At 39.3% G+C, this 27,110-nt stretch overlaps 1 protein-coding gene across 3 annotated transcripts in view; it reads left to right on the plus strand.

Moving 5' to 3' along the window:
* ATXN7 (ataxin 7) overlaps positions 1-27,110 on the plus strand; it is a 70,033-nt gene that overhangs the window by 16,438 nt on the left and 26,485 nt on the right. For 2 of the 3 annotated variants that reach the window (XM_039695306.1, XM_039695305.1), the window contains exon 4: positions 14,108-14,212. The exons of the other annotated variant lie outside the window; for it this stretch is intronic. In XM_039695306.1, the coding sequence (XP_039551240.1) occupies positions 14,108-14,212 (105 nt within the window). The remainder of the gene's footprint in view (positions 1-14,107; positions 14,213-27,110) is intronic. 3 annotated transcript variants of the gene reach the window in all.

The following is a 27,110-nucleotide window of genomic DNA, read 5'->3' on the forward strand; positions in this document are numbered from 1 at the left end:
GTACTTCACTTTGCAAACATTTAATTGTCAGTCCCTACATATTACAGCCATGGCTTTGTCAAGGTGTATATACCCTAAATTACACCCTCTGGCTATTGTTTCAGGCAAAACTACAGAGGAAAATCTGTATCAGTTTACACCTAGGGTGTGGTTCTACAATCTTTTTTTTTTCCTCCTAGTAATGCTGGATTAAGCAGCTCCTGTCTCTGCTGAGTGAAACACTTGTGAAATAATAGTTGTAGTCTAACTGTAAAGTTGTTTCCAAAACAAGGTGATGGCTGATTAAAGGAGAACCTTAATCTAGAATCCATTGGACTGTGCTTGATTATGTATCTTTTCAGAGTGAACCTGATCTGATTTTTGCATGTTTGCCTACAAGACTGTATAGCATAATAGATCTTGAGTCTTGGATATCTTTGAGTGTTAAAGATGCCATATCAGTGAATAACCAAGGTGTAAATCAGGACCAGTTTAAGTGGTGTATTGTGAAAACTAAACAAGTAAGAGCTAGTTGTTGTTGTTACTATTATTGTTTAGTATTATTTTACAAAACTCCTTTATCATGATTAGTTATGTCAGAAGACCAGGTAATAGAAATTGGAAGTTTTTCTAACATTCTTGAGGTGGTTCCCAGTAACTTTGTGAACTGGAGAAAATGCCATTTGAATTTGTGTTGCTATGCTGAACAAGACATACAGCATCATTTATCTTCATCTTTTACTGGAGATCTGCATCCCCATGGATCTCTGCATCCCCTGTGGATCCCCACGGGCTGTGAGTGGATCTCTGCATTCCCCAGGGATCTCTGCATCCTCCATGGATCCCCAGGGGCTGTGAGTGGATCTCTGCATCCCCATGGATCTCTGCATTCCCTGTGGATCCCCACGGGCTGTGAGTGGATCTCTGCATTCCCCAGGGATCTCTGCATCCCCCATGGATCCCCACGGGCTGGGAGTGGATCCCTCCATCCCCCCATAGCCCCATGGGCTGCAGGGGCTCAGCTGCTCCACCCTGGTCTCACCATGGCTGCAGAGGAATCTCAGCTCTGGCACCTGCAGCACCTCCTCCCCCTCCTTCTCCACTGGCCGTGGGGTCTCCATGTTGTTTCCCTCACATGTTCTCACCTCCTCCTCTTCTCTGGCAGGGAAAAAACTGTGTCCCACTTTGTTTTGATTTTCTTCTCAAATCTGTTATCACAGAGGCATTACCATCCTCTGTAACTGGCCCAGCTTTGGCCAGCAGCTGTCCATCCTCAGAGCCATCAGGGACTGGCTCTGCTGGGCATGGGGGAAGCTTCCAGCAGCTTCTCACAGGAGTCACCTCTGTGGGCCCCCCACTACCATAACCAGGCTGTGCAAAGCCAACACAGATATTCAGATAATTTGTTTTTTAAAACAGAATCTGTGTTTGAATGTGTCTGTTCTGCTCAGCTAAGAGAGAAGGCAGTCATCCTGCTCTCACTGGTACTAAATAAAAGTATTTGAGAGGAAAGGCCTAAATTAATTTCCTGATAGGCAGCATTTACTTCATGAAAGTACTTAAAGATGAATTCCCAAAAGCAGTTTTGTTTTTCACTTCTGTGAAGTTGTGTTACTCAAATCAACTGTCTAGAATTCCTGCTTGTTCAGGAGCTTCTGTTCCATGTTGTAGTTTGTAATTTATAGAGAAGTTTTGAGCCAAATTCAATACATCTGTGTCACCTACCAAAAGCAGTGTAATGTGTGCTTATGGTTCTTGTCCTAAATACAGGGTTGGGGCTTTTTGTGGCCATTTGATTGAGGGAAGACTTTTTCTGCCAGTTGTGTTGTGACATTTTAGGGGAAGTAGTCTGAGCTGTACCTGATATGGTTTGATTATGGTTTGTATCTAGGCTGGACAGAGCCCTCTCCTTGTCTGATATTTCTTCTGTAGAAGCTGCTTTGACAGCCAGCTGACTGTGCCTGGCTGTTTCAGCACCACTATTTCCATGGGATGTTTGGAGAAGTCCTAAACACATCAGTCCTTGTTTGAGAAGTTTCCTTTTGGTTCTGCCTGACTCCCACCTTGTGCCCTGAAATGTAGGGGCACAGACCATTGTGTCATTTGCTGGAATAAAACTTGTACGTTTATTTTCTTGTTTTTATGGCCTGAATTTAATGATCTGAAGTGTTAGCTTGATAGTCTTGGAGATAAGAATACTATTTTTATCCTCAGAGTAGAGCACAGGAGTAAAATCTTCAGTGTGCTGTCAACATGTCTCATCTGAGGCTTGTTTACAACTGCTTGGGATGCAAAAGGGGTTCCCTGTGCAACAGTGCAATTCCCTGTCTCCTGCTGACACCATCCAAAATTCTCATGGATAACCAAAACAATGTGAGGAAAGGCCCCCTGTCCCAGGAAAGGACAAAAATCACAGCCTGGGTAGATGGTGCTCTTCATTATGAAATAGGCAGACATGATGGCAAGGTGCAGCATCAGCTGTTTTATTTATAATTTAATCCCTGCAGGATTTTTCCTGCACTTGGTGACCGAGGTCTTGCAGGAAGGCGTCGTTTGTCACCGGGGTGATGTCACTGACTCACGGGAGCATTTGGGGTGTCCCTGCTGTTATGGTGGCCTGGCACTACCCTTTCTTGGACTCCTTTGGCATTTTTCCCCACGTGTTCCACACTGTTGCTGGAAGCAAAAGCTTTTGAGCCATTTCCAAGCCCAAAGCAGTGCATTGTGGGCCAGCACTGGGAGGACTGGATCAACAAGTTTGGCAGCAGCAGCTTTGGCTTCCTGCCTACCCTGGATAGGCACCAGTAGGGATTGCCTAAGTCTCCCAGTGAGTTTGAGCTGAAGATCCCAGCCTAGGTCCTGAAAGTCATGTGTGTACAACTGCTGTGCCTGGCAGAGGAGCTGCCTCTGTTGTAAACCGTGGTTTTGTTATCCTGGATGTGTTTGCAGTAGTTATCTTTTATCTGCTTTAGGAAGGTGAATGTTCTATTTGTTTTCAGTGTACTGGAGGGTGGTAAACTCTACAAATTCGTTAAAATATCAGAGGATCCTGTTTACCTTTCAGTTTTCTGTTGTCTATTTAATCCTACTGTTTTCATCCTGAGTCATCCAGGGGCAGTTAAATGGTGCTCTGAAGTGTCTTTTTCTGTGTGTTTTTGAAATACCAACTCCGTGTTCTTTGTTGTGCCTGTTCCTTAAACCCCGTGTGTCTTCTGTGACTTCCCCTTTACAGATAGGCTTCATCTTGTAACACAATACATCAGGAGCACCACTTGAGGTCTGGGGGTTTTCTGGGGGAGCAGGACACCACTTGCCTGTGTCTCATTGCACAGTTGTGCTCTGAATATGTCTAATCTTGAATCTGCATAAGGATGACTTTGTCGTGCTGCTTATATAATCAGGTTTATTGGTTTTATGTCCTTTTTGACATGAGATGTCTAAAAATTAAAGCTGGTGCCTATTTCAGTACTTTTTCCTTAGAGTAGAGCATTTTGCTCCCTAGCTGGTCTAAGAAAGGGAGAAAAGTTCTTTTTTTCACCTCCTACTGTGTGTTTAGGTCTGTTCATACATATCCAATATCTTCTTCCCAAGAGTGATGTTATCTGGAGAGAGACCAGAGGAGGGAAGTAGTCTTAGAAGTATCTGTCAAAAATGTGAGTAGGACCAAACCAACCAAATCAAAACATTAAGTAGTCTGAGCAAATTCTTTCTCCTTCCTTTTTATTGTGTTCTGCTGAAGGTGTTACTTTCTGTGTACATCACAAGTGGGCTGGTGTTCTGGTTATGTTAAAGAGGCCCAGACCATGAAAGAGCAGAAAAACTACTTTAAAACAGTTCATTCCTTTCAGATCTTCTGCATGTATAATATAATCTAAATTATCTAAATTTTTAATACATTTTAATTTGAAAATATTACAAGTTGCAGTCCTTCCCAACCCATTTCTGCTGAAGAGTGAAGTGAGTGATTTCAGTAGTGGAGAGCTAGTGCTAGATATGTTGAAGAATAATACCTGATGCAGATTTGTTCACCCAGTGTTTTCAAAATATCTTTTTTTTTTCTTTCTCTGAACACACGTATCGTGTATTTTATGTGTAATGTTTGGAGATGGAATTCTGGAAGATTTTGTGAAGACAGGCTCCGAAAATAAGGCAAATATCTCCTAACAGTGAAGAAATACATCTTGGAATGAGAATAGCAATGGGTTTATTCTAAAGAGGAGGTGACATGCAAAGGCAAAACCTAAATTTCTTCTTTAGAGCAATTCAAAATTCCATAACAATAAAAAAAATTCACTTCCATAAAGATTTTTTTAGGTGGAACTGTGTTTGTATTATATCACAAATAACCAGCAGTGAAATTACTGACCTTGTTCTGTGAATGGGTAGCCTGATTTTCCTTCCCTGTTTGCCTATTTAATTCATATAACTGTGTGTCAGAGGGCAGCTAGCACAGGTTTAAAGCCTAACCCTTCTGAACAGGTGGGTCCCCTCTTGGAAGGAAATCTCTGATGACAGTAGCTCTGTATGTGCTGGAATATGTCCACTGTAAGAAGTAAAGACTCAGGCTTTACCAGTTCTCAGCTAGATAATTGAAATAGTCATATTTCTTTGTCTAAAGGTATGCAATAGCCAAGTTCAAAATACTTTGTGTAACTACATGTGTGTTCAAATACATAACAAGTAGGTTAGCCCTTTTACTGCACTATAACAACAAAAACACTGGTTTATTTTACATTTTATCTTCTGAACTTATGAACTATCACAGTGTTGTTGGGTTTTTTTCCTATAGTACATTTATATGCCTGTTGCTGTGCAACTTACTATTTTTTTAATTGTATCAAATCAAGTCCCAGTAAATCTGCAAAGCAAAGGAAGTAAATTTTACTGGGAAAACTAATAGTGCCTGCCAGATTGAGAGAAGTGAAGAAGTGTAAGCTGGTATGTGAAAATCAACAGGCATCAGTTTCTTTATGGCTACATGAGGCATGATTGAAACAGTCTTATTTTTGAGGTGGATGTTCCAGTGCATGGAGAAGATGGGAGTGGCAGGGGTGGGGTGGTTTTAGGTAGTTGGCTTGCCTAATAAAAGAAAATATTGATATACAATTCAGTTGACAGGTCTTGTGTATTGTTTTCTTAGGTTTTTTTTTGAATATGCTGATTTGCTCCCTCAGGTATCAGATGCATGGTGTGAAAACCCAGAGTGTTCTTTGCACAATTAAGGAATTAACACCACGCTGCTGTCACACAGGAGTTGGGGCTGTGGTCAGCAGGGAGGTGGTGGAAAGATAAACACTGTGCATGTCCCAGGTAGCAGGAAGATGTGTTGTCTTTGCACAATTAAGGAGTTAACACCATGCTGCTGTCACACAGGAGTTGGGGCTGTGGTCAGCAGGGAGGTGGTGGAAAGATAAACACTGTGCATGTCCCAGGTAGCAGGAAAAAGGTGCCCTTCATTATTGCTAAATTTTGGGGTGTTCTATCACAAGAGATGGAGTCACTGGCACATTGTGTTCCTCCAGCTCCCACTAGAAAGAAAATGTGCAAATGGAAGTGGCTGTTACTGCTGTGCTCTGTCACTGAGGACAGCCAGCACCCAGTCACAAGGCTGCATGTGGACAGTCACACAGCAAAGTGGCAAAAACGCCACACGTACGCCAGGTTTGTTTTCCCTTAAAAGCGTGTCTAGGTAGGAGATGGGCGAGGCTGAGAAGCCTGGAACATGTTCACCATTTGTAGTCACGTCGTATCAAAATACTTCTGCTGCGTGGAGCAGCTTTATGTAAACTGTGAGTTTAGGTTTAAATAAAACAAACTTCCTTTTTCCTACTCCAGAAGTACAGCTGCTGCAGAGTACACGGAGTGCTGTGTGTAAAACAGGAGAAAAATACCAAACCTGTTGATGTTAGAACAATTCATAATTGCAGTGTGCTTCAGGCTGTGACTTAAGATACATTTTAGAATATTCTATGGGTGATTTATTTCAGTTTAATTGAGGGTGTGTTTGACTAGTGGCTTATCCAGAACTTTTCTCCCCCCTCATGGTAGGTTTTCTGTATAATAATTGAAGTGTTTCTGTGTACACTTTCATATTAGCTTAATCCAGATTTTAATTTTACTGTTCAAATTATAGGGTTTTTATTCCCTGAATCCAGTTTCATTTTTGTGTCATAATTGCAAAACTCAATTAATTTTTGAGGATTCCTTAAGCTATTTTAGAATTATTTGAGTTTTTTTACAGAAAAACATAAATAATAGTTTGCTGGCTTTCCCAAAACAGCAGTGGCACTATGAGATCATGCCAACTAAAAATAATGCGTGACTTTGAGTGAAGATATCTTACATGACAAATTATGTGTTCAACATTTGTGTAATATACAAATTGGTTAGAGAAATTAAAAATATCCTTAGGTCTGAAAACTCATTAAAAAGTAAATGGGAATGGTTTTTGTAGATGACTGACTTGAATCAAGTTGCCGATGAAAAATTGATGTAACAGGATACGATGTGAGTGGGGAGACTTAGAAAGCTTTTCAGATTAAAATATGCTACTTGTGTTTCATTGAGAAATTTACTCATCAGTCTTTCTACAGACAATCTTCTGTAAGCTTCTTCACTGAAATTATTTATTATTCTGTACAATCAACTTAGAAAACCTGTTTAATAGCTTGAATGAAGAATGTGATGTGTTTTGCATTAGATTTTCAAAGAAATTAATTGTGTGTAGATGAATTCATATAGAAAGAATTTAACTAAATACTTAGATGTCTACTTTAATATGCTTTATATATAATTACAGGAACACTGAAATCTTGGGAGCCTAAAATTAGAACTCCCAGCTGTGCAGTGGTGCAGGTGCACGAGTGCATGACATGCTTCTCTTTGGTATCTGTTGCTCAGTTTTTATCCTTGGGTAGAAGACACAGACATTTCCCAGAGCTGTTAAATTTTAGAGAACTAAAATTTAGTGTTTCATTCTGCATCCTGGCGGAGAGAGGGAGGGAGGGCTCTGGGGGAGCTGCTGTGCCTGTAGCCTTGCACAAGGAGGGCTGTTTGGATTTGTGTGTGCGCAGAGGAGTGCTGCTGCCTGCAGCAAACCTTCCTGCTGGAGGTGAAGCTCAAGGGGATGCTGCAGGGGATGGGGTTTTGGGAATGCAACACAGCTGCACCCGTGGAAAAGAGGTAGGTCATCCTTTGCCCCTTCAGCAGGGCAATCTGAATTTGGGAAAAGCCAAGTAAAATATAAGGAGCTGTAGCTTTGAAAAGACAGACTGTCCTGAGTTTTGAAAGGACACCAAACAGGATGGTTCATCCCTTTTAGAGATGAACCAAATATTCTAACACTAGTAGAGATCTATGACAGTGATCAAATCGTGTAATGCAGCTCCTGTGCCTAGTTAAACCAGATTGTGGGGTTTTTTGGTCTTGAACTGGAAGTCATTTCTCTGAGCCAAAACTCTGAGGTTTGAGTATTCAATAAAATGCTGGGTAATTGCTGTATTTGCTGAAGTGGAAAACACAGTCAAAACAGTTAATCAAGTCTTCAGCTGTTCTGCCTTCAGCTGATCAATCAGCAGCTACTCAGTGAAACAAAGTTCATGCACTGTGCTCAGAACCCAAGGAGAGCTCTGCCTTTCAAATGTCCCCTCAAGTACAGCTGGACTTCCAAAGCTGTATGTGCAGGAAATGCAAGTTATTTAATGTACAGAGTGGAGCTGGCAGGAATTTTCAAGATGGGAAACCTTGAAGAAAATAGTTCAGCAATGCTTCCCTCTGAACCTAAATGAAACAGCTCAGATATGGGAATGTGCATTTGGTTTGTTTTATTTTGTATTAAAAGGCTGTTTTGTAGCTGAGGCAACATGAGCATAAACCTTATGGGTGAGATTTTTTTTTAAAAACAGTGTTTCTGAGTGTATATTTGATCATTTTATGTTTTGTTCATTTGATTATATGTATGTTCTCTGCAGTCACAAATTGGTTAGGCCTGCACATATGGTTCATAAAATACTTGTGTTCTATTAATACCTAAGTGTTCATTACTTGAAATTTTGCAGAATACCCTCAAGTATATTTTGCTAGAATCTCTTACTTTGGTTCCACACTTGTGTAAACCAGAGCACTCTAATTTCTATATGGGTTTAGTTATTTTGTTCACAATATCTGTTTAGAAATATTCTTTTGTTATCATCTTGCATGGTACACAGTAAAAAAAGTGCAGTAGTTTAATTTTACGTCAGCATTGATAAGTATACAAAAACACATCTGTTCCTGAATGATAAGCACTTGAGTGTTTCTCCAAAATAGTTTGGAAGATATTGTTTAGAAAATAATGGTTTAGTTGCAGAAAATGAAGTATCTGTGTATAAAAGGGACTTTGACTTTTTGAAGCCTTAACTTGGATCACTTAATTTTTTTAATGAAACGTTTATATCAGTTAACTAAGGACCTATATTACTTTAAATAGATGGAAGCTTTACTTAAGATAACCAGGTTAGTTAAGATACATTGCAGTGCTGTTTGTAGCTGCCTCAGTTTGCAGCCAAGATTCTCCTTCTGCCTGCAGAGCACTTGGTATTGACAATTACTGTCAGCACCAGACTCAGCAGTGAATCCATTGCTTACCTGCTGTGCAGATTTCTTGGCAGAAATCTCATTTTTTGGGCTGATTGCAAGTCTGGTGGTAAAAGAGCTGAGCTTTCTGTCTGAAGTTTGCCTGGTTTTGGTACAGTCTGTTTCATGTGGTTCTCAGGGCTGGTTAGTTGCCTTCCTTTCCCTCCTTGTGCCTCTTCCTCAGATCACAAGCTCTTAAAAACAGTAATTTGGGAGGTTTTGTCTGTCACATACTAAATGACATGTTCACCACAGCCATAAAGGGTAAAACAATATAAATATTTTTATTACTTTATCAGGATCTGACAGTACCTGAGACACGAGTTACAAGCAAAATATGGGAGTTATCACAAAATTTATTTTCCTCCAAGATGTCAACTACTTTGTTACTACAACTGTGCTGTTTTCTCCCCTTTTCAAAAATTTTTCAGATATTAGTGGAGAGTTGTGTTGTCTTAAATAAAAGTTCTACTACAAGTCTGCTTGTAGAGAAAGAGATCTACCAGTTAAGTTAAAACAAGGTGCACTTGCATATTTTTTACCTTAGTGTGATCAAGACTAATTACCTTCTAATGAGAAGACAAAACCCAGCTAGTACAGAGCAAATGTATTCAAGATAGCTGTTGGTGGACATAATTTAAACTTAGTTGGTCCGTGAAGTAAATAGTTCAAGCAATCCATATTTTGTCAACATTTCAAAATAATGGGCTTTATTTACAATTTCCTTATATAGTACTAGAAGCAGTTCCCTGATGTCTTAATGTAAAACGTAGTAAATTGATAAGTTGGTGCATTTACTTAAGGTGGATTTGGATCAGACTCCACTAAAAACAAATTCGGTGTTTGGGAGGTTGTAGAGATAATAGGAAATTATATCTGGACTGTCAGTGTAAATTTGATAGTGTAGGGCACTGTAATTTTAATACCTCTAATATTAACTATAGTGATTAAAATTTTTCAAGAAGTATAACCAGGTTGGTGTAGTGTTGAAGACATGTTATGCTGTTCTGTGGAATCTTTGTATACAAAACATTTTACTGTTCACATCAGGCATCAGCCTACAATGTCCGTTGTCAAATTACACTTAGTGGTGAGTAGTATGTACATCCTTGTTGTAAATCAGGCTTGGACTTTAAAAACTAATCTTAATAAGCAGATGCTTATGCTGAGAATGGATAGGGGAGAATGAGCATTAGCAATGTCCTGGCTTTAAAATGTTTCTGCAGAGCTTTCACATATTCCTTTGCTCTTTTTGATCAAGCTTTCTGTTCTTTTGTCATAACCTTGATAGTTTGTTCTTTGCCCTTTCACGTCTTGGTAGTTTTGCTTTCTCTTTCTCTGATTAAGTTTTCATTCTCCTCCTCCTTTGAATTGCAATAAGCAGACTTCTGGCAAATAGGAAACTGCTGTTCTGGTCTCTGCACACAGGCTGCCTTTACTCTTTTCCTCCAGCAGCTGCTGTTCTGGGGATGATCTTAACCTCACTTTTTTTTTTTGTTGATATTTAATTTCATTTCTAGAAGGGATGTTGTCTTATTAGATACTGGAATAGGTGGACTGTGCAATGGTCCCAGTCTGAAAAGATACAGGATTTGTAGGACATTTGATACATTTGGGGAGTTAGAAAAGAAAAATCCAATTAAAATACATAGCTGTGGTAGTCACTGAAATCTAGTGGGTAATTAAATGGAAGCTGCTGGCCTGTTCTCTGAGGTAGTTTTGGCCTGTTTTATGTGTTCTGTTATGTGTGATATTAAGTAATAGAAATGAGGGATTGAGAGTATGCAGGCACAGTTAGTTTTAATGAGCATGAGTTTCTTCAGTGTGTCTGTCCTGAAAGAGAATGCTGGAAATACTAAGAAATTATTCAATCATTTGTGTGTTTCCACAATGTGTTTTAGAGAAAAAGATGGCAGCTTAGTGTAAGAAAACTTTCCAGATGAGGCATGCTGAGCTCCATTTTACTTGATGTACAGTATGCCAAATTATCCATTATTGCTTTTTCTTTTTGTGTTAGAAAATGATGCTACATTGACCTTTTCCAAGTAAGAAGCATTTTCCTTATTACATGCTCAGCAACTCATGCAGTTATCTCAGAATTGTGTATGGCATGGGCTTGTTCTGGTCTTGGTAAAGGGTGCAGTAATGCATCATTTAAAGTTATTTTTCCAAAAACTCAGTTACATTTGAAAGGAGAAGTGAATTTTGGAGATCAGTGTCCAGTGGCTTCCTATTACGGAGGTAAATGAAGTTGTTTTTCTTTCTGGTGTTAATAGAATTAATGTAACTAACAGCTCTTATAATAGTATCTGTATGTTGATACAATGAATACAGTATTAATGGGAAAATACATTGAAAGTTTGAGTCTTGATTTAAATTTTTAGTTTGACCTTGAAAAATATTCCCAGATGGAGAGAGTTAAATGAGCCCAGCTTTGAAAGAGGAACATATGAATCACAGTTGCCAGGCTCTTCCTTGAGAGGCACAGGCTTTACATAGTGAAGTATTTAAAAAAATAATCTTCAATCCAGAGTAACAGTGCATTGAGATGACACTGGTGAAATTCTAGAAACTTCATTAGACTTCTAAATAGGGAATGTGCATGTCATGAAGTGGCTCAAGTAGAAAGTATTAGATGTTAGAATACCAACTGCACGATATATGTGAACTTCCCTAAGTGGCTGATAGGGAACAGAAAAATTGGGCATCCATCACCTACTCCTGGAGCATGCTTACTATATAAATTTTGTTAATCTCTTCTGTATGCTGTTCTCTGAAATTGTCATGGTCTTAATTTGTCACTCCCTAACAGTGCCACATAGTGTTTGTCCTGTTGGAACACAGAAAGAGAAGTAAGATTTCCCTGAAACCTGCTCTTGCCCTGCTCAGCTAATGGCATGAGGCACATTAAAGATGTGAGAGTTTACCTTCCTAAAAATGAGGTTCCTGGATTGGGAAGTATGGACTCAGGTCTCTTCCAGTTGCCTTAAATTATCTTGGTTGGGTCAAAGTCCTTACAGTTTCAAAGCCATTGTTAAATTGCATTTAGGCTTCTTACCTTTGCTACTCCCTCCCTGTTTGTGTTGAGATGTTGTTCTGATATCAGTGCTGTAGGAGACCACTGTGGGGTGCAAGACCTTTTGCATTGATTTGTGTGATCTGGCTGGAGTCTTGTGAATGACTTCCTTTGAAATCAGTTGTGATTTGGTGTGCAGCGAATTTTTTTCTCTGTGTCAAGTGGTTTTACTCTTAGAATGGTCCTTTGTGAGTTTGTGTATTTCCTGGCATTCTGTCACTTGGAGCTAGGATTTTAAAACTGAAGGTATTCCACAGTGTAAAGGACCTTTGTAAATTATTCAGATTTCTTGGGATCCTCAAACTGAACTAGGAAAACACTTTTGTTTGCATCAATTTCTGTCAGTTGGTCTCAGTTGCCATTTAAAATGGCAGTTCTGTATTGCCAGCAAATATTCATGGAAGGTTTCTTAGAGCAATGGCACACGGATGTGGTGTCTCTGACTGATGTGAAGGAGTGCTTTATCTTGCAGTCCTCTCTTGTTAACAATTCCTTCTGTATTCAGTACAAGCTGGTGTGAAGTCTGGGATGCAGCACAGTCTGAAGGCACAGCTATGGGAACAGGTTCCCGGGTGTGGATTTACAGTTGCCTCAGCATCACACAGCCTCTCTGTGGGCTATTAACAATGTAAATATCAGGCACTGCATGCTGTTCCTGTCCCATTCATCTCAGCTGCTGGTGAAAGTGACCCTGGAGTATTTGCTTGTGTGTATAAACTTTGATACATGGGCATACCCAAAGAGAATACTCCTACATGAAATATTAGCAATGACATTTAAGCTTATGCTTGTTTTCATACATAGCTTAATATTACATCACAGAAAGTAGATATTGAAAAATAGAAGCTTATTCCTACCTGATTTTTCCCCCCTCAGCATATATTTACAATTTTGTCTGGCTTGCAGTAGTTGGGCGTGTCACAGGTTTTCATGCTTTTTTCAATAAATTTTATATAAATAAATAAGCAAGAGTTGCTATTTAAAGTGCAGATGAGATTATTTGTTTACTTGATGTAACCTCAGTTGTGTAAAGGTGTCTGTGATTTAGGTGAGGGTAGCTGTGATCTCAGCCAAGTTAGATGTCTTTGGTCATTGCATTTGCATCCAACTGCAAAATCCAGTTGGGGCTGTTATTGCAGGTGTCATGCTTAATTTTGATGTAGCACTAGCAAGATGTGTGGAAAATGGGATAAACCTTATATCTTCTAAATAATTTTTTTGCATTTTTTTATTATGAAGATACATACTAATTCTGGAAGTAGTTTTGGTGTGGTTATATTCTCTGTCTGTGAGGAACAAAGTGGACAGGGCTGATGGTGTCTTTCTGTGAGCAGTTGCCTTGAATTATGGCACACTTAATGTGCAACACTCAATTTATTTCATAATTGCTGTTCTATTAATGAACAAAGCAGTGGATGTTGCTAAAAGTATACATAGGCAAATTAGTAGCTGTAAAACAAAACTGTGGGGTCAGTTCTAGCACAAGAGTAAACAAGTTTAACTAATTTTCTAAGTTTCTATTAAAATAAATCTATTACTTGAGAGTTTTTATAAGAAAATAAGTTTACGTATGTCAATTTTTAACCTTTAAATAGTGTTACAGATCCTTAGGCACATTATGTTTGCAGTTTGGATTTTTTGTCTTTTAATGATTGAATAACATTTTTAGATTATAAATGTAATATACTTTTAAGTTTTGTAGTGAATGCTGAATTTATTGCTCCAGTAGTCTCTGAATGCAATTAAAACTGTTAAATATATTCTTAACAAACTGTGTTCTTCAAAGTAAAATTGTAGAAACTAATTTTATTTGTAAAAGTCTCCAAGTATGTGTGTTATCTCCGCAATCCACACATGCTCTGACATACTGTTATCTCTGGTTCTGTCTCCTGTGTAGCTGTTCCATGGATCTCTGGCAGCAGATGGCTGGACTATAATGCACTGTTAAACAAATAAAACCATTAGGCATGTAATTCAGCCCGGTGAATGACTGTGTGTTTAAAATGGTTTAAAAAAATTAAATAGCAAATGAAGTTCACTTTTGAATTCATTTAATGACGTTGGAATAAAATCTAAAGCCCTTTTCAGAATACATAAAACATCCCCTCTTGTGTTTTGTTTGTCTCAATTGAAGTCAGTCATTTTTTATTGCATTATTGCATCTGGTATAAAATAATCAGTCCTAAATCAGTTTTCTAATAGATGTTTTCTACAAGTAATCACTCATTTTACATTTATCTTTGTAGTAAGATTTTTGCTTTTGTAATACTCCAGCACAAAATTATCTCTTGCATTATATGCTCTTTTTTCCTCATTTTCAAATTTGATACAAATGTCTCTAAAATTTTGATTCAACACTAGTGTCATGGCTCTGTAATTAAACTGTTTTTCTATAATTGTCAGCAGCTGAGAGATGCCATTTTGTCTTTTTGTTTTTAGATATGCCAATATTTGGTCTTTGCCCGGCTCATGATGATTTCTATTTGGTGATGTGTAACCACTGTAATCAGGTCGTAAAACCACAGGCATTTCAATCACATTATGGTAAGTGCTTAACTATTTTTAATAATTAAGGGTGAGGTTAAATCAGGATTAAGCCTGGCAATTTTTTTTTAAATTGATGGTAAATAGATCATTAAATTATAAAAAATGTCAAAGAACATAACCTTTATTTAATAATTTTATGTACATTGTAATGCAGTTACATAAAGATCTTGGTTTTTTAGTTTTTTGTTTTCTTGAAATGCTGCATAGCTACAGTTCAGTTCCAAAATGACATATCTCGTGTATTTCACAGCCAATATGTGTAGTGTGTTTGTGTCTCTGTGTGTCATTTCTCTTTGTGTATTTAAACAGATTATTTTTGCATGGGTTCTGGTACAGTGTGAACTTGAACTGAAAACTAAACTTACAGTGAAATTTATAAAATGTAGTAAGCTTCCAATAGCCAGTAAGCTTATTTATTTATTTTCAGAATTATCAATTTGTATTTGTTTTACTGGTCCAGTGGTTTTGTATATAAACTGTATAAGGAAACTGTTGTTGTGTTGGCTGGCCGATGTTTAGAGAGGACTGAGAAAATGTGAAGTGCTATGCCAGTTCAAGTGCTTGGTTACTTCCTCCAAGCCTGACTGGGGGTGGTTGGCAGTTCTGCTTTTCCATGCTCCTCTCAAGACTAGAAATTAACCTCAAACAGTTTAATGCAAATATTTGGATAGGAGGTTTTTTGGAATTCAGCTTTTTGTTTCTTACATGAGGGGTTTTCTGGCCAACTCCTAATAAACATGATGGACAAAGCATCTTCTGAGCTGGTCCTTCCTCCCCATGTGTGCATGTATTTGTACACTGTCTCTTTTCTCCAGGCCAGTGTCCCTGCTGGGTGGCTTGGTGTTTATAGGATACAAGCTGGGTATGGGCAGGGAACCTCTTCTAGTGTTGAGAAAAAGGGATAACCTTTTGTGCATCTTAAATAATCCAATGCTTTGGCAAGAAAAGATAAGCTCACTTGTGCTTCCTCGAGACTGGAGAAGGGCCATTCTGGACTGTGCAGAGGGTGAACTTCTTATCCTTTCTCCCTCTAACTTGGCTTTGTGTTATATTGCCTTATGGATTATATAGCCCTGCCCTTGCTGCTGGATCCTGCAGTAGTGTCACACAGCGTGACTCAGAAAATAACCTGAGTAGGTTTTGTGTCATAATTCTTCATAGTTTGCTTGTTACTCTGTGGATGGCTGTACTAATAATTCTTTTTAAACCCACGGTTTTGTGGCTATTAGTCTCCAGAGCTGTTGGGAGCCAGAAGAAGAAAAGACCATCTTGCTTTTCTTGCTCTGGTTGCTGTAAGCCTTTCCACTAGCCAAGAGCAAGTGTACCCCTTGCCAGTGAGATTCCTCACGTGTCACTGAATATCAACTTAAGATGTCCAACAACTCCTTCTAAAATATCATATTAAACTGATTCTGACAGCTAAAAATAAATTTATGGGGGAGGACTGGATGATACTGAGTGATGGCATATTGAATATTCCATCTTGAGGTCAGTAATATTGTAGTGATGGGGAGCTGTGGATAGCTGCAGACACTTAAGGTTGTCTTTATGAAATGAGCAGGCGATTTCCAAACTCTGTCTGACAAACAGGTGTCTGGTAGGAAGCAGCAGTGTGTTTGTCCTTATGGACAGGGGGCAGAAGCAGCTCAGGAGCTGCAGAGGTGCAGCATTGTGTCTTGAGCACAGACATGGAAACATGGCATGTTGTAATGCTGCTTGTACTGCTGTTAGACTTGTCATGTGAAGTTAATTCCAGCTCTTCTGTAAGCACTGTTTGCAATTTAAAAGGCACAGAGTGAGCAGGGAACTGCAAAATGAAGGTATGGAAAGTATTTTTAAAAGTCGTGATAAATGCTAACATAATGTTTCGATTCTGTATCACTTTGTAGAAGTGTGATCCCTAAATGTGAAAATTTCTCTAATACAAGCTTTACATCAGTGGCACACTCATACTTTAGGAGCAGTGTAGAAGGAGCAGATAGAAATGATGAGGTTATTCTTAGTGTTTCTTAAGCCTGTTCTGAACAATGAAGAGTCTTGGCGTGGGCTGTGGCGTGCAGAGGAAACAGGCGGGGTCATTCTGATGAGAAAAACAGGCTTGGGTGGGGTGAACATCATTAAAGGACCTTAGTTTGCCAATCTCATAGCCTCAGAAAGGTAAGAAGGCTGACTTGGTGATTTTGTGTAGTACTAGTTCTATCAGCCTTCCCATTTTTTAAATCCTTGCACATTTGTCCCTTAATTAAAAAAATTAAATATAGCAGGTGATTGATTACCAGGCAATGATCTATTTTTTTAAACAGTATAGGTCAGGAGAAGGAAATTGCTGAAGTCCTCAAAACATGGTTATTTTAAAACAAAATGGGTATTATCATGATAACAAGAAGGTAAAGCACTCTTTGGATTCACCACAGTCAATTCACCCTGAACTAAATTTTTTATTGATGGTATGATTTCAGGAATTGAAAAATTCTGAAAATTTGCAGTCCATCAATGTATCTTTTTGTTATGTTCTTAGGGTATTTTATTTTTTATTGTTGCCAGAGAAGTATTAATCTTTTAAAATATTCTATAGCTCCTGGTGGTGTGTGTTGCTGTACTTGGTGTTCTTTGAAATTTGTCATGTGAAATTTTGTTTTCTGAAGTAGTAGAAATGCTCTGTTAAAATGCCACTTTTGTCAAAGGAAAGCTAAACAAACTATTAGTTAAACCTAATGAGCTAATTAATTTCTTCCAAAGCATATTTGTGATAAATTACTTAACTAGGTAGGCTGAAAGTGTTTTGCAGGACATATGCTGGCTTTTTTCTCTGGACCATAAGAAGTCAGAAATAATTTTAATGTAACCTGATTAATTAGAATATATAACCTTTTTAGTAAAATAATTTATTGATACAAATGACAGATTTGTTTATGTAACTGATTCTTTTCTATTTCATGCATTTGACCAGAAAATATATTAATATAAAATAAAATTCTATTTGTTTAGTCAATCCAAGCATGTGTCTGGGCTATGAATTTCCATTTTAATAATTTATGCAGTGGTGTTGATATATTACTATGCTTGATTTGTAAAGCTGGTATGTGTAACACCAATGCAGGCTTGTTTTTAAGAGCAATCTAATATAGTGAGATATCTTTAGTCGCTTGTGGCATTCCTTCTAGCCTGTGTACAGTAGCTGGCTGGCAGGGCAGTCCAGTGGCTTTAGCCCCTTGGCTTGGGGACATGGTGGGGCAGGAGCAAGCCAGCCAGCCAAGGAAAAGTTGTTTCAAGACAAATCCTCTGTTCTGTCAGATCACAGCTGTTTTCATTTGGGGGGCCAGGCAAGTGATTGCAGCCCTTTATTGCTCCTGTTCCTGCTGTTGCTTTGTGAATGGCTACACTTTCATGGTATCAGCATCTTCCTTAGATGAGTCAAGATCAGTTCAGAGGTGAAAGATAGAAAAAAGATAAAATGTTCAGGCACCGAATCTTGTGGGTGAAGCACCTGGGATCACTTATCATGATGACCTATTCCCAGAAAGTGTTTTTCTCCAGGAGTGTTTCTCTACACCCTGGATGATGGTGTGCCAGCTGTCACGTTCCTCAGGACAGGGATGTGCCCGTCCCTCTTTGATTTGTTCTTTCCTCTCCAGAGACATGGTAGATACAGGTCTTGATCTGCACCCAAAGGCTGCTCTTTGAGGAAGCCATTGTGACAGTTATTTCAGGTTGTTCGTGGAAGCCCTGAAGTGCCGTGGTTTTCAGGCTGTGTGACCTTTTGTTGGCATTTCAGCTGTTCCACAGGTTTATCTCATCTCCCTGTGGTTATCAGCCTCCTGGCTAATGAGAGCTGCTTCTCTGCCCTGGCTGGGCTGCTCTGTGCCTAAGAGAGAGCTCAGCAGTGTGAAAGGAGCATCAGCATAGAGATTTGTGGGGTTTCTTCCTCCTTTCTTTTTTTTTTTTCCAGAGGTTTTTTTCCTCTTCTGTGCCTCAGTTTCCATGAATACAAAGTAGGGTTAAACTCTCAGCAATAATAATGAAGGCTACCTGTAAAACTTACACTGAGAGTGCCTGTGACTCACGTAGTGATTGTGAAAACCATGAACACAGTACATGTTGGAAAGAGATGATGATAGTGTGTTGGGCTGTTGAGTCATTAAAAAGCTATGTCAAGTGTTTTGATTAACTTCCATGGGTTTGGCACGGTGGCAAAGGTGAGCAGCCACCGTGAGCTTTGCCTGCTGCTGTCCTGAGAGCTGATGGGGAATTGCTTAAACATTTTGGTTTCCAATCAGTGCAGGTTTAAACCTGAAGTGTATGAATCAGAAGTGGGGTTGCTATACATCTGTTGTGGTTTCTAGGAAGTTGTGGAATTGGAATAGAGCATCACACAACCTTATATTGGGAGGACAGATCCTGGCAATAGAGAAAGAGATGTTTGCTGGTTACTTGGGTCCATCCTCCAAGTCTCTTCCAGGTCTTTTGTGCTTCTCCTTCACCTGATTGTGTAAACCGAGGTCCTTCCTCCCTCAGCCAGGACCCACACCCACCTTTCATCTGCAGGTCTCCCAGAGTCCTAAAAGGGTTTTTTTGTGTAGGTGTTAAGTGCCTGGATTCAGACACAACACGTGATACTTGTGATTTTAATTGAGAAAAATGATCTGTTAACTACCTCTGTTGGAGCGCTGATGTATTTTGGATGTGTATCATACATAACTGAAGTATTACAGTCCCTGCAGCGTTACCTGTTTGGGTTCTTCTCACACTATGAATTGAATATAAATTTGTCCTACTGTATTTTTGTTAAATGTGGCAGCAGCTAATTGTTCTGAAAAATCTGTCAGTATTTGATGTTTTTAAGTTGTTGTGGATGTATTGTTTGTTTAGTGTAGAATAGGAGAGTGTGTTTAGCATGGATTCATGGATTACAAAGTCAAAGATAAAGTGTCTGTACAAGACAGCATTTGAAGCTGATAAGAAAAGAAAGGAATGTACTGAATCTTGTTCCAAAGCCATTGGACCTGAGGACTGGGTTGTTTGTTGCTTCATTTTTAGGTTGGTTGGGTTTTGTTGTTTTTGTGTGTGTGGTATTTTTTCTCATGGGAGATTTCTTGAGCTCATCCTCATTTTGGAGGGATAAGCCTTCATTATGGCCTGCATACTTTTTGCAATTGCAGCAAGCAATTTGTTTCAGTAATTAATGTCCACTGTTCACTAAAGTCTTTTTAAAGCAGTGTGAAAAGGTTTTTTTATAAATCATAAGAATTTTCTTGGGTATCAGTGATCTTCTGTAGAAGGGTAACAGCCAAAATAAACCTGAATATTCTGTGGTGTGTTACAGATGTGCTGGAGCAATCTGCCAAGCATATTGCCAAACACACACAGGTGGCATTTGGCATATTATGGCTTCAGTTAATGTATATGTTTTAACAAATTATCATTGGCAGCTTCTGTTTGAATGCACAGTCCTCTCACAGTCCAAGTTCCAGCAGCTGGATCTTAACTTGTGAATCCAGCAACAACTAGTTTAATTTCTTAGTAGAAATTTGTGAAATTCTCTATCTTTTGCAAGAATCGTTTTGGCATATAGCAGGGAATGTGCTCAGGGGTCAGCAGAGGATTCATTTCAGAAGGAAAAGTTTCAGCTGGCTATTTAGTAATTTTTAAATAATGCATCATTAAAAAAGAAATTATAATAATGTGAAAAGAAACTCTGTAAACATATTTTGAGCTTTGAAATGTGCACCCCCAAGCCATTAGCTGAATACCAAATGTGCCATGCAGATTTTACAGAGTGGTGGAATTCGGTGCTGTGGTTACTTGTATCATCACAGACTGTTCACATGCAGAAGATTATTTTTGTACACAGAATGGCTGTGGTCTTTGTTTAGTACATGAAAGCACAGGGAGTCTGTTTGAGAAGTTGATGGCAGTTTTCTAGTACAACTTCCTCCTTTTTTGTGAGGAGGAGGTACATGAGTTTGTCGAGCTCTGGTTGAAGACATAAAGGAGTTTTTAAGTATTGGCTAAGAAAAAAGGTGATGTTCAGCTTCAGAGTTAGGAGATACTGATTATTCAGTTTGTTGCTTACCATGTAACTCATGTTATTCTCTTTACAGCACTGTGTGTGCTAAAATACTACAAACTTCAAGTGCTTGGTGTGCTTTAGGCTATTCATACCTTGGGTTAATGCGAAAATGATTTTATGCTGTTCTGCCATAGCAGAAGATCTAGATGCAGAAGTCCTTTTGGTTTAATATTGTCTTTTAAAAATCCTTTGGTTTAATACTGAAGAGAGAGTATATTTTTTTTTATTCTATGCTTACTGAAATGTTAAAATATTTAAAACTAGTCAAACATACAAAATCATGCAAAGGTTCCGTAAGAACCCTGCTCCTTTAAAAAAAAAAGTGATTTCCTTGCTGGGTATTTGCTTGGACACTGGGACTGACTGCTCTCTTTTCAAAACAAATGTTGATGGGGAAGAATAAATGGAAAGAAAGAAAGAAAAACAAATATTTATCTTTGTGGGAAAAGAAGAAGCAGTGCCATGTTCACTATCACAGAAACAGTAGTTCAGCAAGAGGGAGACAGCATGTTGATCAATAGATTAGAATAAGATCTGAAGAGAACAAGTAATTGCAATAAAATGTTGCTATCGAGTGTATATGACTACAGCTTCACTTTGAGGGTAGCCAGGTGGGATAGTTTCATCAGGTCTGCAATTAAAAATGACTGACAATGAGAGGACTTGACCAATCTAGAATCAAGGTTGAGTTTCATCACTCAGAACTCATTTTGTGAGAGGAAACGGTGCATGGAGCAGGACACAGCTCTCCCAGCCATCATTGCTGACTTTCTGCAGGGTCAGGGAAGGCCATTCTGCATCAGCTTACGTGATCCACATCCTTGGAAGGTTTCCTTCTCAGCTAAAAGGGTTCTTTCTACTGCCTAAGCCACTCCTCCAGGCTGGAGCTCAGCCAGGGGAGGTGGCACACGCTGAGGGCAGGCCATGGGCACACAGGTCTGGCACACTGCCCTAAGCTGGGTGCAGGAGAAGGAAGCTGCAACCTATTTAAGAGCTGGGGAGACGGAAGAAAACTAATTTGAAGAAAAAAAAAAAAAAAAAAAAGGGAAAAAGGGCGAGCTGGGGAGGCGGAAGAAAACTGATTTGAAAAAAAAAAAAAAAAAAGACTAATTTCTGCTGTTCTGGAGAGATGGGAATGTGTCAGAGCCATGGAGATACAAACTTGGTGTTGGAGGGTGGGGCTAGTAGTAGTTTAATTTCAAAAGCTAACCGCATGCAGATGAATTATTTATAAGGACTTTCTCATTTGTTTTTTGGGGAGAAGTGTGTTCTCATGAGCTGTGCAGATTATTCCAAGAACTGCAAACCTCAGTGAATACCACAGCGCTTTGTGATTCCAGGGAGGAGTATTCTGGGAAGCTTGTAAAATTGTTTTGAGTATTGAACTGTCATGAAGAAAATAATTTTTGGTTTTTTGCCCTTTCCCCCCCCCCCATGAAAGTACATAGTTTCCAGTTGCACAGACTGTACCCTCTCATCCCAGCATCTGACTCTTGAACAACTGCTGTGTTTGGGATGGTCTCTTCTCTGCAAGCACAACTTCACAGGTCAGATAGGAAATCCCATCAGTAACCTTCATTTACATTGCTTCTTTTGAAAATACCAGTGCACCCAGTACAGCTGGCTCTGCAGTACTGCCTGGGGCAGTGGTGCCCAGCTTTGGCAGGGCTGCCTCAGCACAGCTGGAATTAAGTGGTTTGCAGTCTGTGTGTGTGTGTGAGTGTGTCCGAGGAGGGGAAAGAGAGGACACTGGGGAATAGCTAAAAAGGGAAATGTAAAACAAAGAACTTGAGTAAAATACATGTAAAAAGAAACAGATGAAGACAATAAGGAGGAAGCTAAATAAGGAAGGTAGGACAAAATTACCTAGGAGGAGGGAGAATGCAGTAGGTACAGTGCTGGTTTTATTACTCTGTAACAAAGGGTAAAAGTGGTAGAAAGGAGAAGAGGCTAAACAGGGCAAAACAAACAAAAGCTTTTTCACAAGTTTTTCCTCTCTCAATGTTTTGGCAGCAATGCTATTAATGTGGTTTGTGTAATGCTGTGATGTTCTTGGATTTTGCACATTTTGGTGGGGGATGAGGGCAACAAGAATGTGTCCTGCTGGCGACACATCTCCTGGCTTTATCAGGCGCTGAGCATCAAGGGAAGAGATGGATATATGCATATGTGTGCATTTAGTAATAGTGCACCTTTTAGTTTCTTTTGCATTGCTTTTACTGTTTCTGTTTGGACTTCTTAATGTTATTCCACAATTCTCATTTTCTATACCATTTTTTTAGACATTGGATGTATGTATGTATGTAGCCTTCAGCAGCTTTTGCTGTTAGAAGAATCCCTGCCAGGGAAGATGAGGTATAGTGTGCTAGGTGGAAAAAAGTTATCCATACTGGACCAACATAAAAACAATGTTTTGTAGGAACTTCACCTGCCACCTCTGAAAAATTAGAGGCGGCATTTTAAAATCTGTATTCTCACCTACAGCAATAGTGCACAGAAGGGTAACCAGGCATTAGGCACGAGTCAGGCCTTTGGAAAGACTTGGGCAATATTTTTCTTAGCAAGTTAAAAGAAATCTATAACATTCTGGTTTTAGGCTCAGCTAAAAAGTAGCTGCTACTTACTTTAGTTGGGCATTATCTCAAGTAGTTTTCACCTGTTATTTATTTGGTTTTGATCACCAGTTTGCTGGCTTTTTAAAAAGAAACATGATACTGCCTTGAGGGTTTTTTTCCTTCCAAGCAATATGATACACTTAAAAACTAACATATGATACACTTTAAGTCTAGAAACTGTGTTTTTAAGATATAACCAGAAGAGGGAGTGTATAGCACTTTCTATACAATGAAAGCTTTAAGTTTATTGATGAAGAGCAATCAATAACCACATGGCTTTTTTTAAAGTTAATAAATATGCAAGGTCAAATTCACTTTCAAAATAATACAATTATTGCCACCTTTTTAAGCTTCTCATTAGGCTTAATTCAGTTTAACACTAAATAATTATATCCAAGTAATGTAAATGGCCTGGAAGGCAATTCAGCTTTCTAAGTGGTGTGCTGTGTCTACCTGTAACAAATATTCAAACAGCTTTTCAGTAGCAGTCTTTGATTAGGTCTTGCATTATCCAAGTCTGAGAGCTCCATAACAATATGGATCAAATAAAAATATATTTTTAAAATGTAGAAAATAAACAGGAATGGACAAATATTATATGTAATTTTATGTAAGTTTGTGATATTATTGTCTAATAGGCCATCATTAGCTATCTCAGGCTGTAACAGCGAAAATACTTCCAAACCTTATTATCTCATATTGATGAAACAAATACAAAATGTAGTGTTTGTATAGAAAATAGTAATTTTTACTGTGTGTAGATGTTCCTGCAGTTGTTATACAGCTGGGAAGCAGGTTAATCCTTTTCAACAATACAAAAAAATGTAGGAAAAACATTTGTACCTTATGCAAGTTCTGTGGTGTCAGAATGCTGCTGGCCCCAAAGGCAGCGATCCTGTTTTGTTTCACCAAGTTGCATTATAGAAAGAAGGACCACTGTCAAGAGATTCTTGTCCTATTTTCTGTTCTCTCTTCCCCCGATAACGAGTTGCCCAGGTTGGTGTGACACTCTCCCTCTGCACTGCTTTGTAAAGGATGCAATTAGGCCAGGCTCCTGCAGGGCTGAAGCAGTTCCTACATAACTGAGTTTTTCCTTGTTGTTTGGCAAGTTTGTCAGAAAACCTTTAATTCACAATTCTATATGAAGTAGCTTTCCAAAAGGAAGCCTTCTCTTTTAGCCAGATCACCCTCTTATGTTTCTACCCCACGGGATTTTCTCCCTCTGCCAGGTCAGGAGTGGTTTTATGCTGTGTCCTCCCTGTCTGACCCTGCTGGTTGCAAAGAACCTGTTTGTCATGTCTGGCTCTTGGAAAAGCCCTGGTTTCTGTGGAGCATTGGGTGAATTCTGTGCATTAGGTAGAAGGTGTGTCCCTGTCAGGGCCTAAAACTTTCTGATGTGTGTAGATTATTTGTAGAGCTGGGTTGGAGTCATTTTTATGTGATGTGCACTGAGTGTTTTAAGAGTTGTTCATCACTGTGTGATGGTACATATGGTGCTCACATGGAACTCATGGCTCTTCTCCTTGCTAAGAGGAAAATTGGCTGAAGTTGTCACCTGGGTTCTTAAGCATTTTGGTTTTCTGCTGTATGAGGGTGGGCTTCATGAAGTAATTGTTTGTACTTCTTTCACTTTTCTAGATTATAATGAGAATAATGTAGTACTCTGTAAAAGCTCTGGCCCTGCTCATCATTGGCATGGGACTAGCTAGCACTCATTTTCTTCAGTTTCATTTTGGCTTGCAGCCTCTGCCAAGCCACATGTAACCATGTATATGCCTGGAAACATGCCACACTGGCTGTCTCCTGGCCTCTAAGGTCAGAGGAAAGGTTTTAAAACTGCCACAGTTCAGTCCCCTCCCCATCACAGTAACATGTACTATTTGACCAAAGGTCATCATGTGGGTCACGAAGCAATCCACCAGCTAGCTTCTAAAAATACCTGGGACTGCTTTAACAGCCATAGAAATTATATAAACTTATATATGTGTGTGGTATTGCAAGGCTGGATGCTCACATCTTGCTTGCCACAGACTGAGAATGACACCTAGGAACTGGTCAGTGCCACGTTTGTATCTCTGTAGGATTGGTCTCTATTCAGACTGAGGATAGGCACTGACCTTTGGGGCCATACTTATCTTCTTTTCCTGTGATTGCAAGAACATATCTAGGAAGGCTGGAGTTGGCAGATGGTTAGGATGTGGTGAAAGCCCTGCAGAGCTCCTGGACTGTTTTGCTATTTCCTCTGCCCTGTCCCAGTTGTCCAGGTGGCAGAGATTCACAATAGCTGTGGCTGTACACTTGAAATCTAATGGACTCGATGTCCTTTCCTGATTTTAGTCCCTGGAAATGACATAATTCTGTACAGAAACCTTCATTCTATGTGTGCACATGAGCTGCATGAGTAGCAGTTATATTTTGTTTTCTGGTGTAAACAAGCATGTTGTGTAAGTGGAGTTGATACTAAGGCATAAAATGCTGTCACTTGATTGTGCACCAACAAGCCTGTCAAGTTGTTCCTCTGTACTCAGTCATCTATTTTATTTTGGACTTGCTCCAGTTTTCTGAAACCTGAGGAACTTCTAAGCTTGCTCACTTGGAAAAGAAAACATCAAAACCAGTAATCTTGCCCAATATATTTGTTTTGTTCTGCAGCATGTAAAACACTCCAGCTGCTAGTGAAAAAAAAATCCACGTATTTAAAAAGCCATTGCCTTCTGTTTCTGGAGGTTCTGGGAATTTAATTCATGCTGGTACTTCAGAGCACTCTTTTCCAAATACTAGGCAGTAGCACTACTTTTTTTTTGTGATTTTGCTGCTCTTTTACTAAGGCTGGCTTTGTGGTGTCATCTAGCAAATCAAGGGGCTCTTTCCATGCACCCCCCACAGCAGCAAAGTTGATTTTCTAAGTAACCATGCTGGAGTCCTCAATTGATCAACTTTAAGATGTTCCATGTTGGCTCAAGGCCCATTATTCTCTTCCTTCCAGGAAGCATAATAATAGTAGCCAGTAACCAAACAATCTCTGTAAAGCAAAATATTTACAACAAAATCATCTTAGACAGTACTAAATGTAAATATAAGCAGGCTGCAGTGTAAGCAAGCCCAGCTTATGCACTGTTGATATCAATCAGATTAAATTCCTTGGAAGTTTTATTTTTTTCTATGTACCCCTCAAAGCTTCTAGGAACTGGCAAACTTATCATTACTGCAGTTCACAGCCCAGTTGGTTTTTGTGCCCAGTTCTTACGCCTGCAGCCCTCTCCCTGGGATCAAGTCACACTTTAATTCTTGCTAGTCCTCGCTCAGTTCACTGCCAGCTTTGGCACAAGCAGGCATTCGGTTTGTGACACTGTCAGGCTCTGCTCTTTGTTGTGGACAGAGCAGATGGTGCAGAGGCTCAGGCTGAGTGGTCAGGGTTGGGGGAGAGGGCAGGAATGCTCTTTGCCTGTGGCAGTATTAGCTCGCACCAGCCAGTTCAAAGTGGTTGTGAAACTGGTGCCTGAGTTTGCTGAATTTTGAGAAAGGATAAGTGAGTCTTAATGTGAAGACAGTGAAGCCTGGTTGTCTGTGGCTTTGTCCTGTGTGTTTTGCCATCATTCTCCCATTGCAGCACCTCCTGCTCTGTGCACACACAGAGCTTCAGGTTTCATGTCGTGTTTTGCTTTTTTTTTTTTTTTTTCCTGGGCAATTTAATAAGACGTGTGCACGACTGGGCTGGAATGTGCTCATGGTGTCCAGCCAGCAAAGATCTTCCTGCCTTCCTTCTGTGACAGTACCAAGAAGTCCTACCTTTGCTGTCTGAATGCTGCTTTTGTTGTTAATGATAAACACCAGTATCTTCAGAACATCTCCCAGCAGGGCGTGGGAGGGCACCATTTCAAATCCAGCTCTTCAGTTTTACTACAATCAGCCTGATTTTGAAATACAGAACACTGTAATGTAGACAAGTGTAAGGAGATGTGATAGAGCTGTATTTATCTCACTTAACAAAACCAGACAAGAAATGTAATGCAAGTAAAAGATTGGTCAGAGAATTTTCATTCTTAAAATAAATTTTCCTGGCAATGCAAAATGTGCAGGATACTTCAACTTCTGGATTCTCTCCACTCCCCCAGTTCTATTCTTGTTTGTTTGTTTTCAGTTCCTTGACATTCTGCAGTACTCATTCATAGAAGGGAGCTGCTGTATGTGTGTGTGTAGTGATAGCATC

This window comes from Passer montanus, unplaced genomic scaffold (genome assembly GCF_014805655.1).
Source record: "Passer montanus isolate IOZ18808 unplaced genomic scaffold, ASM1480565v1 scaffold9, whole genome shotgun sequence".
NCBI lineage: Eukaryota > Metazoa > Chordata > Aves > Passeriformes > Passeridae > Passer > Passer montanus.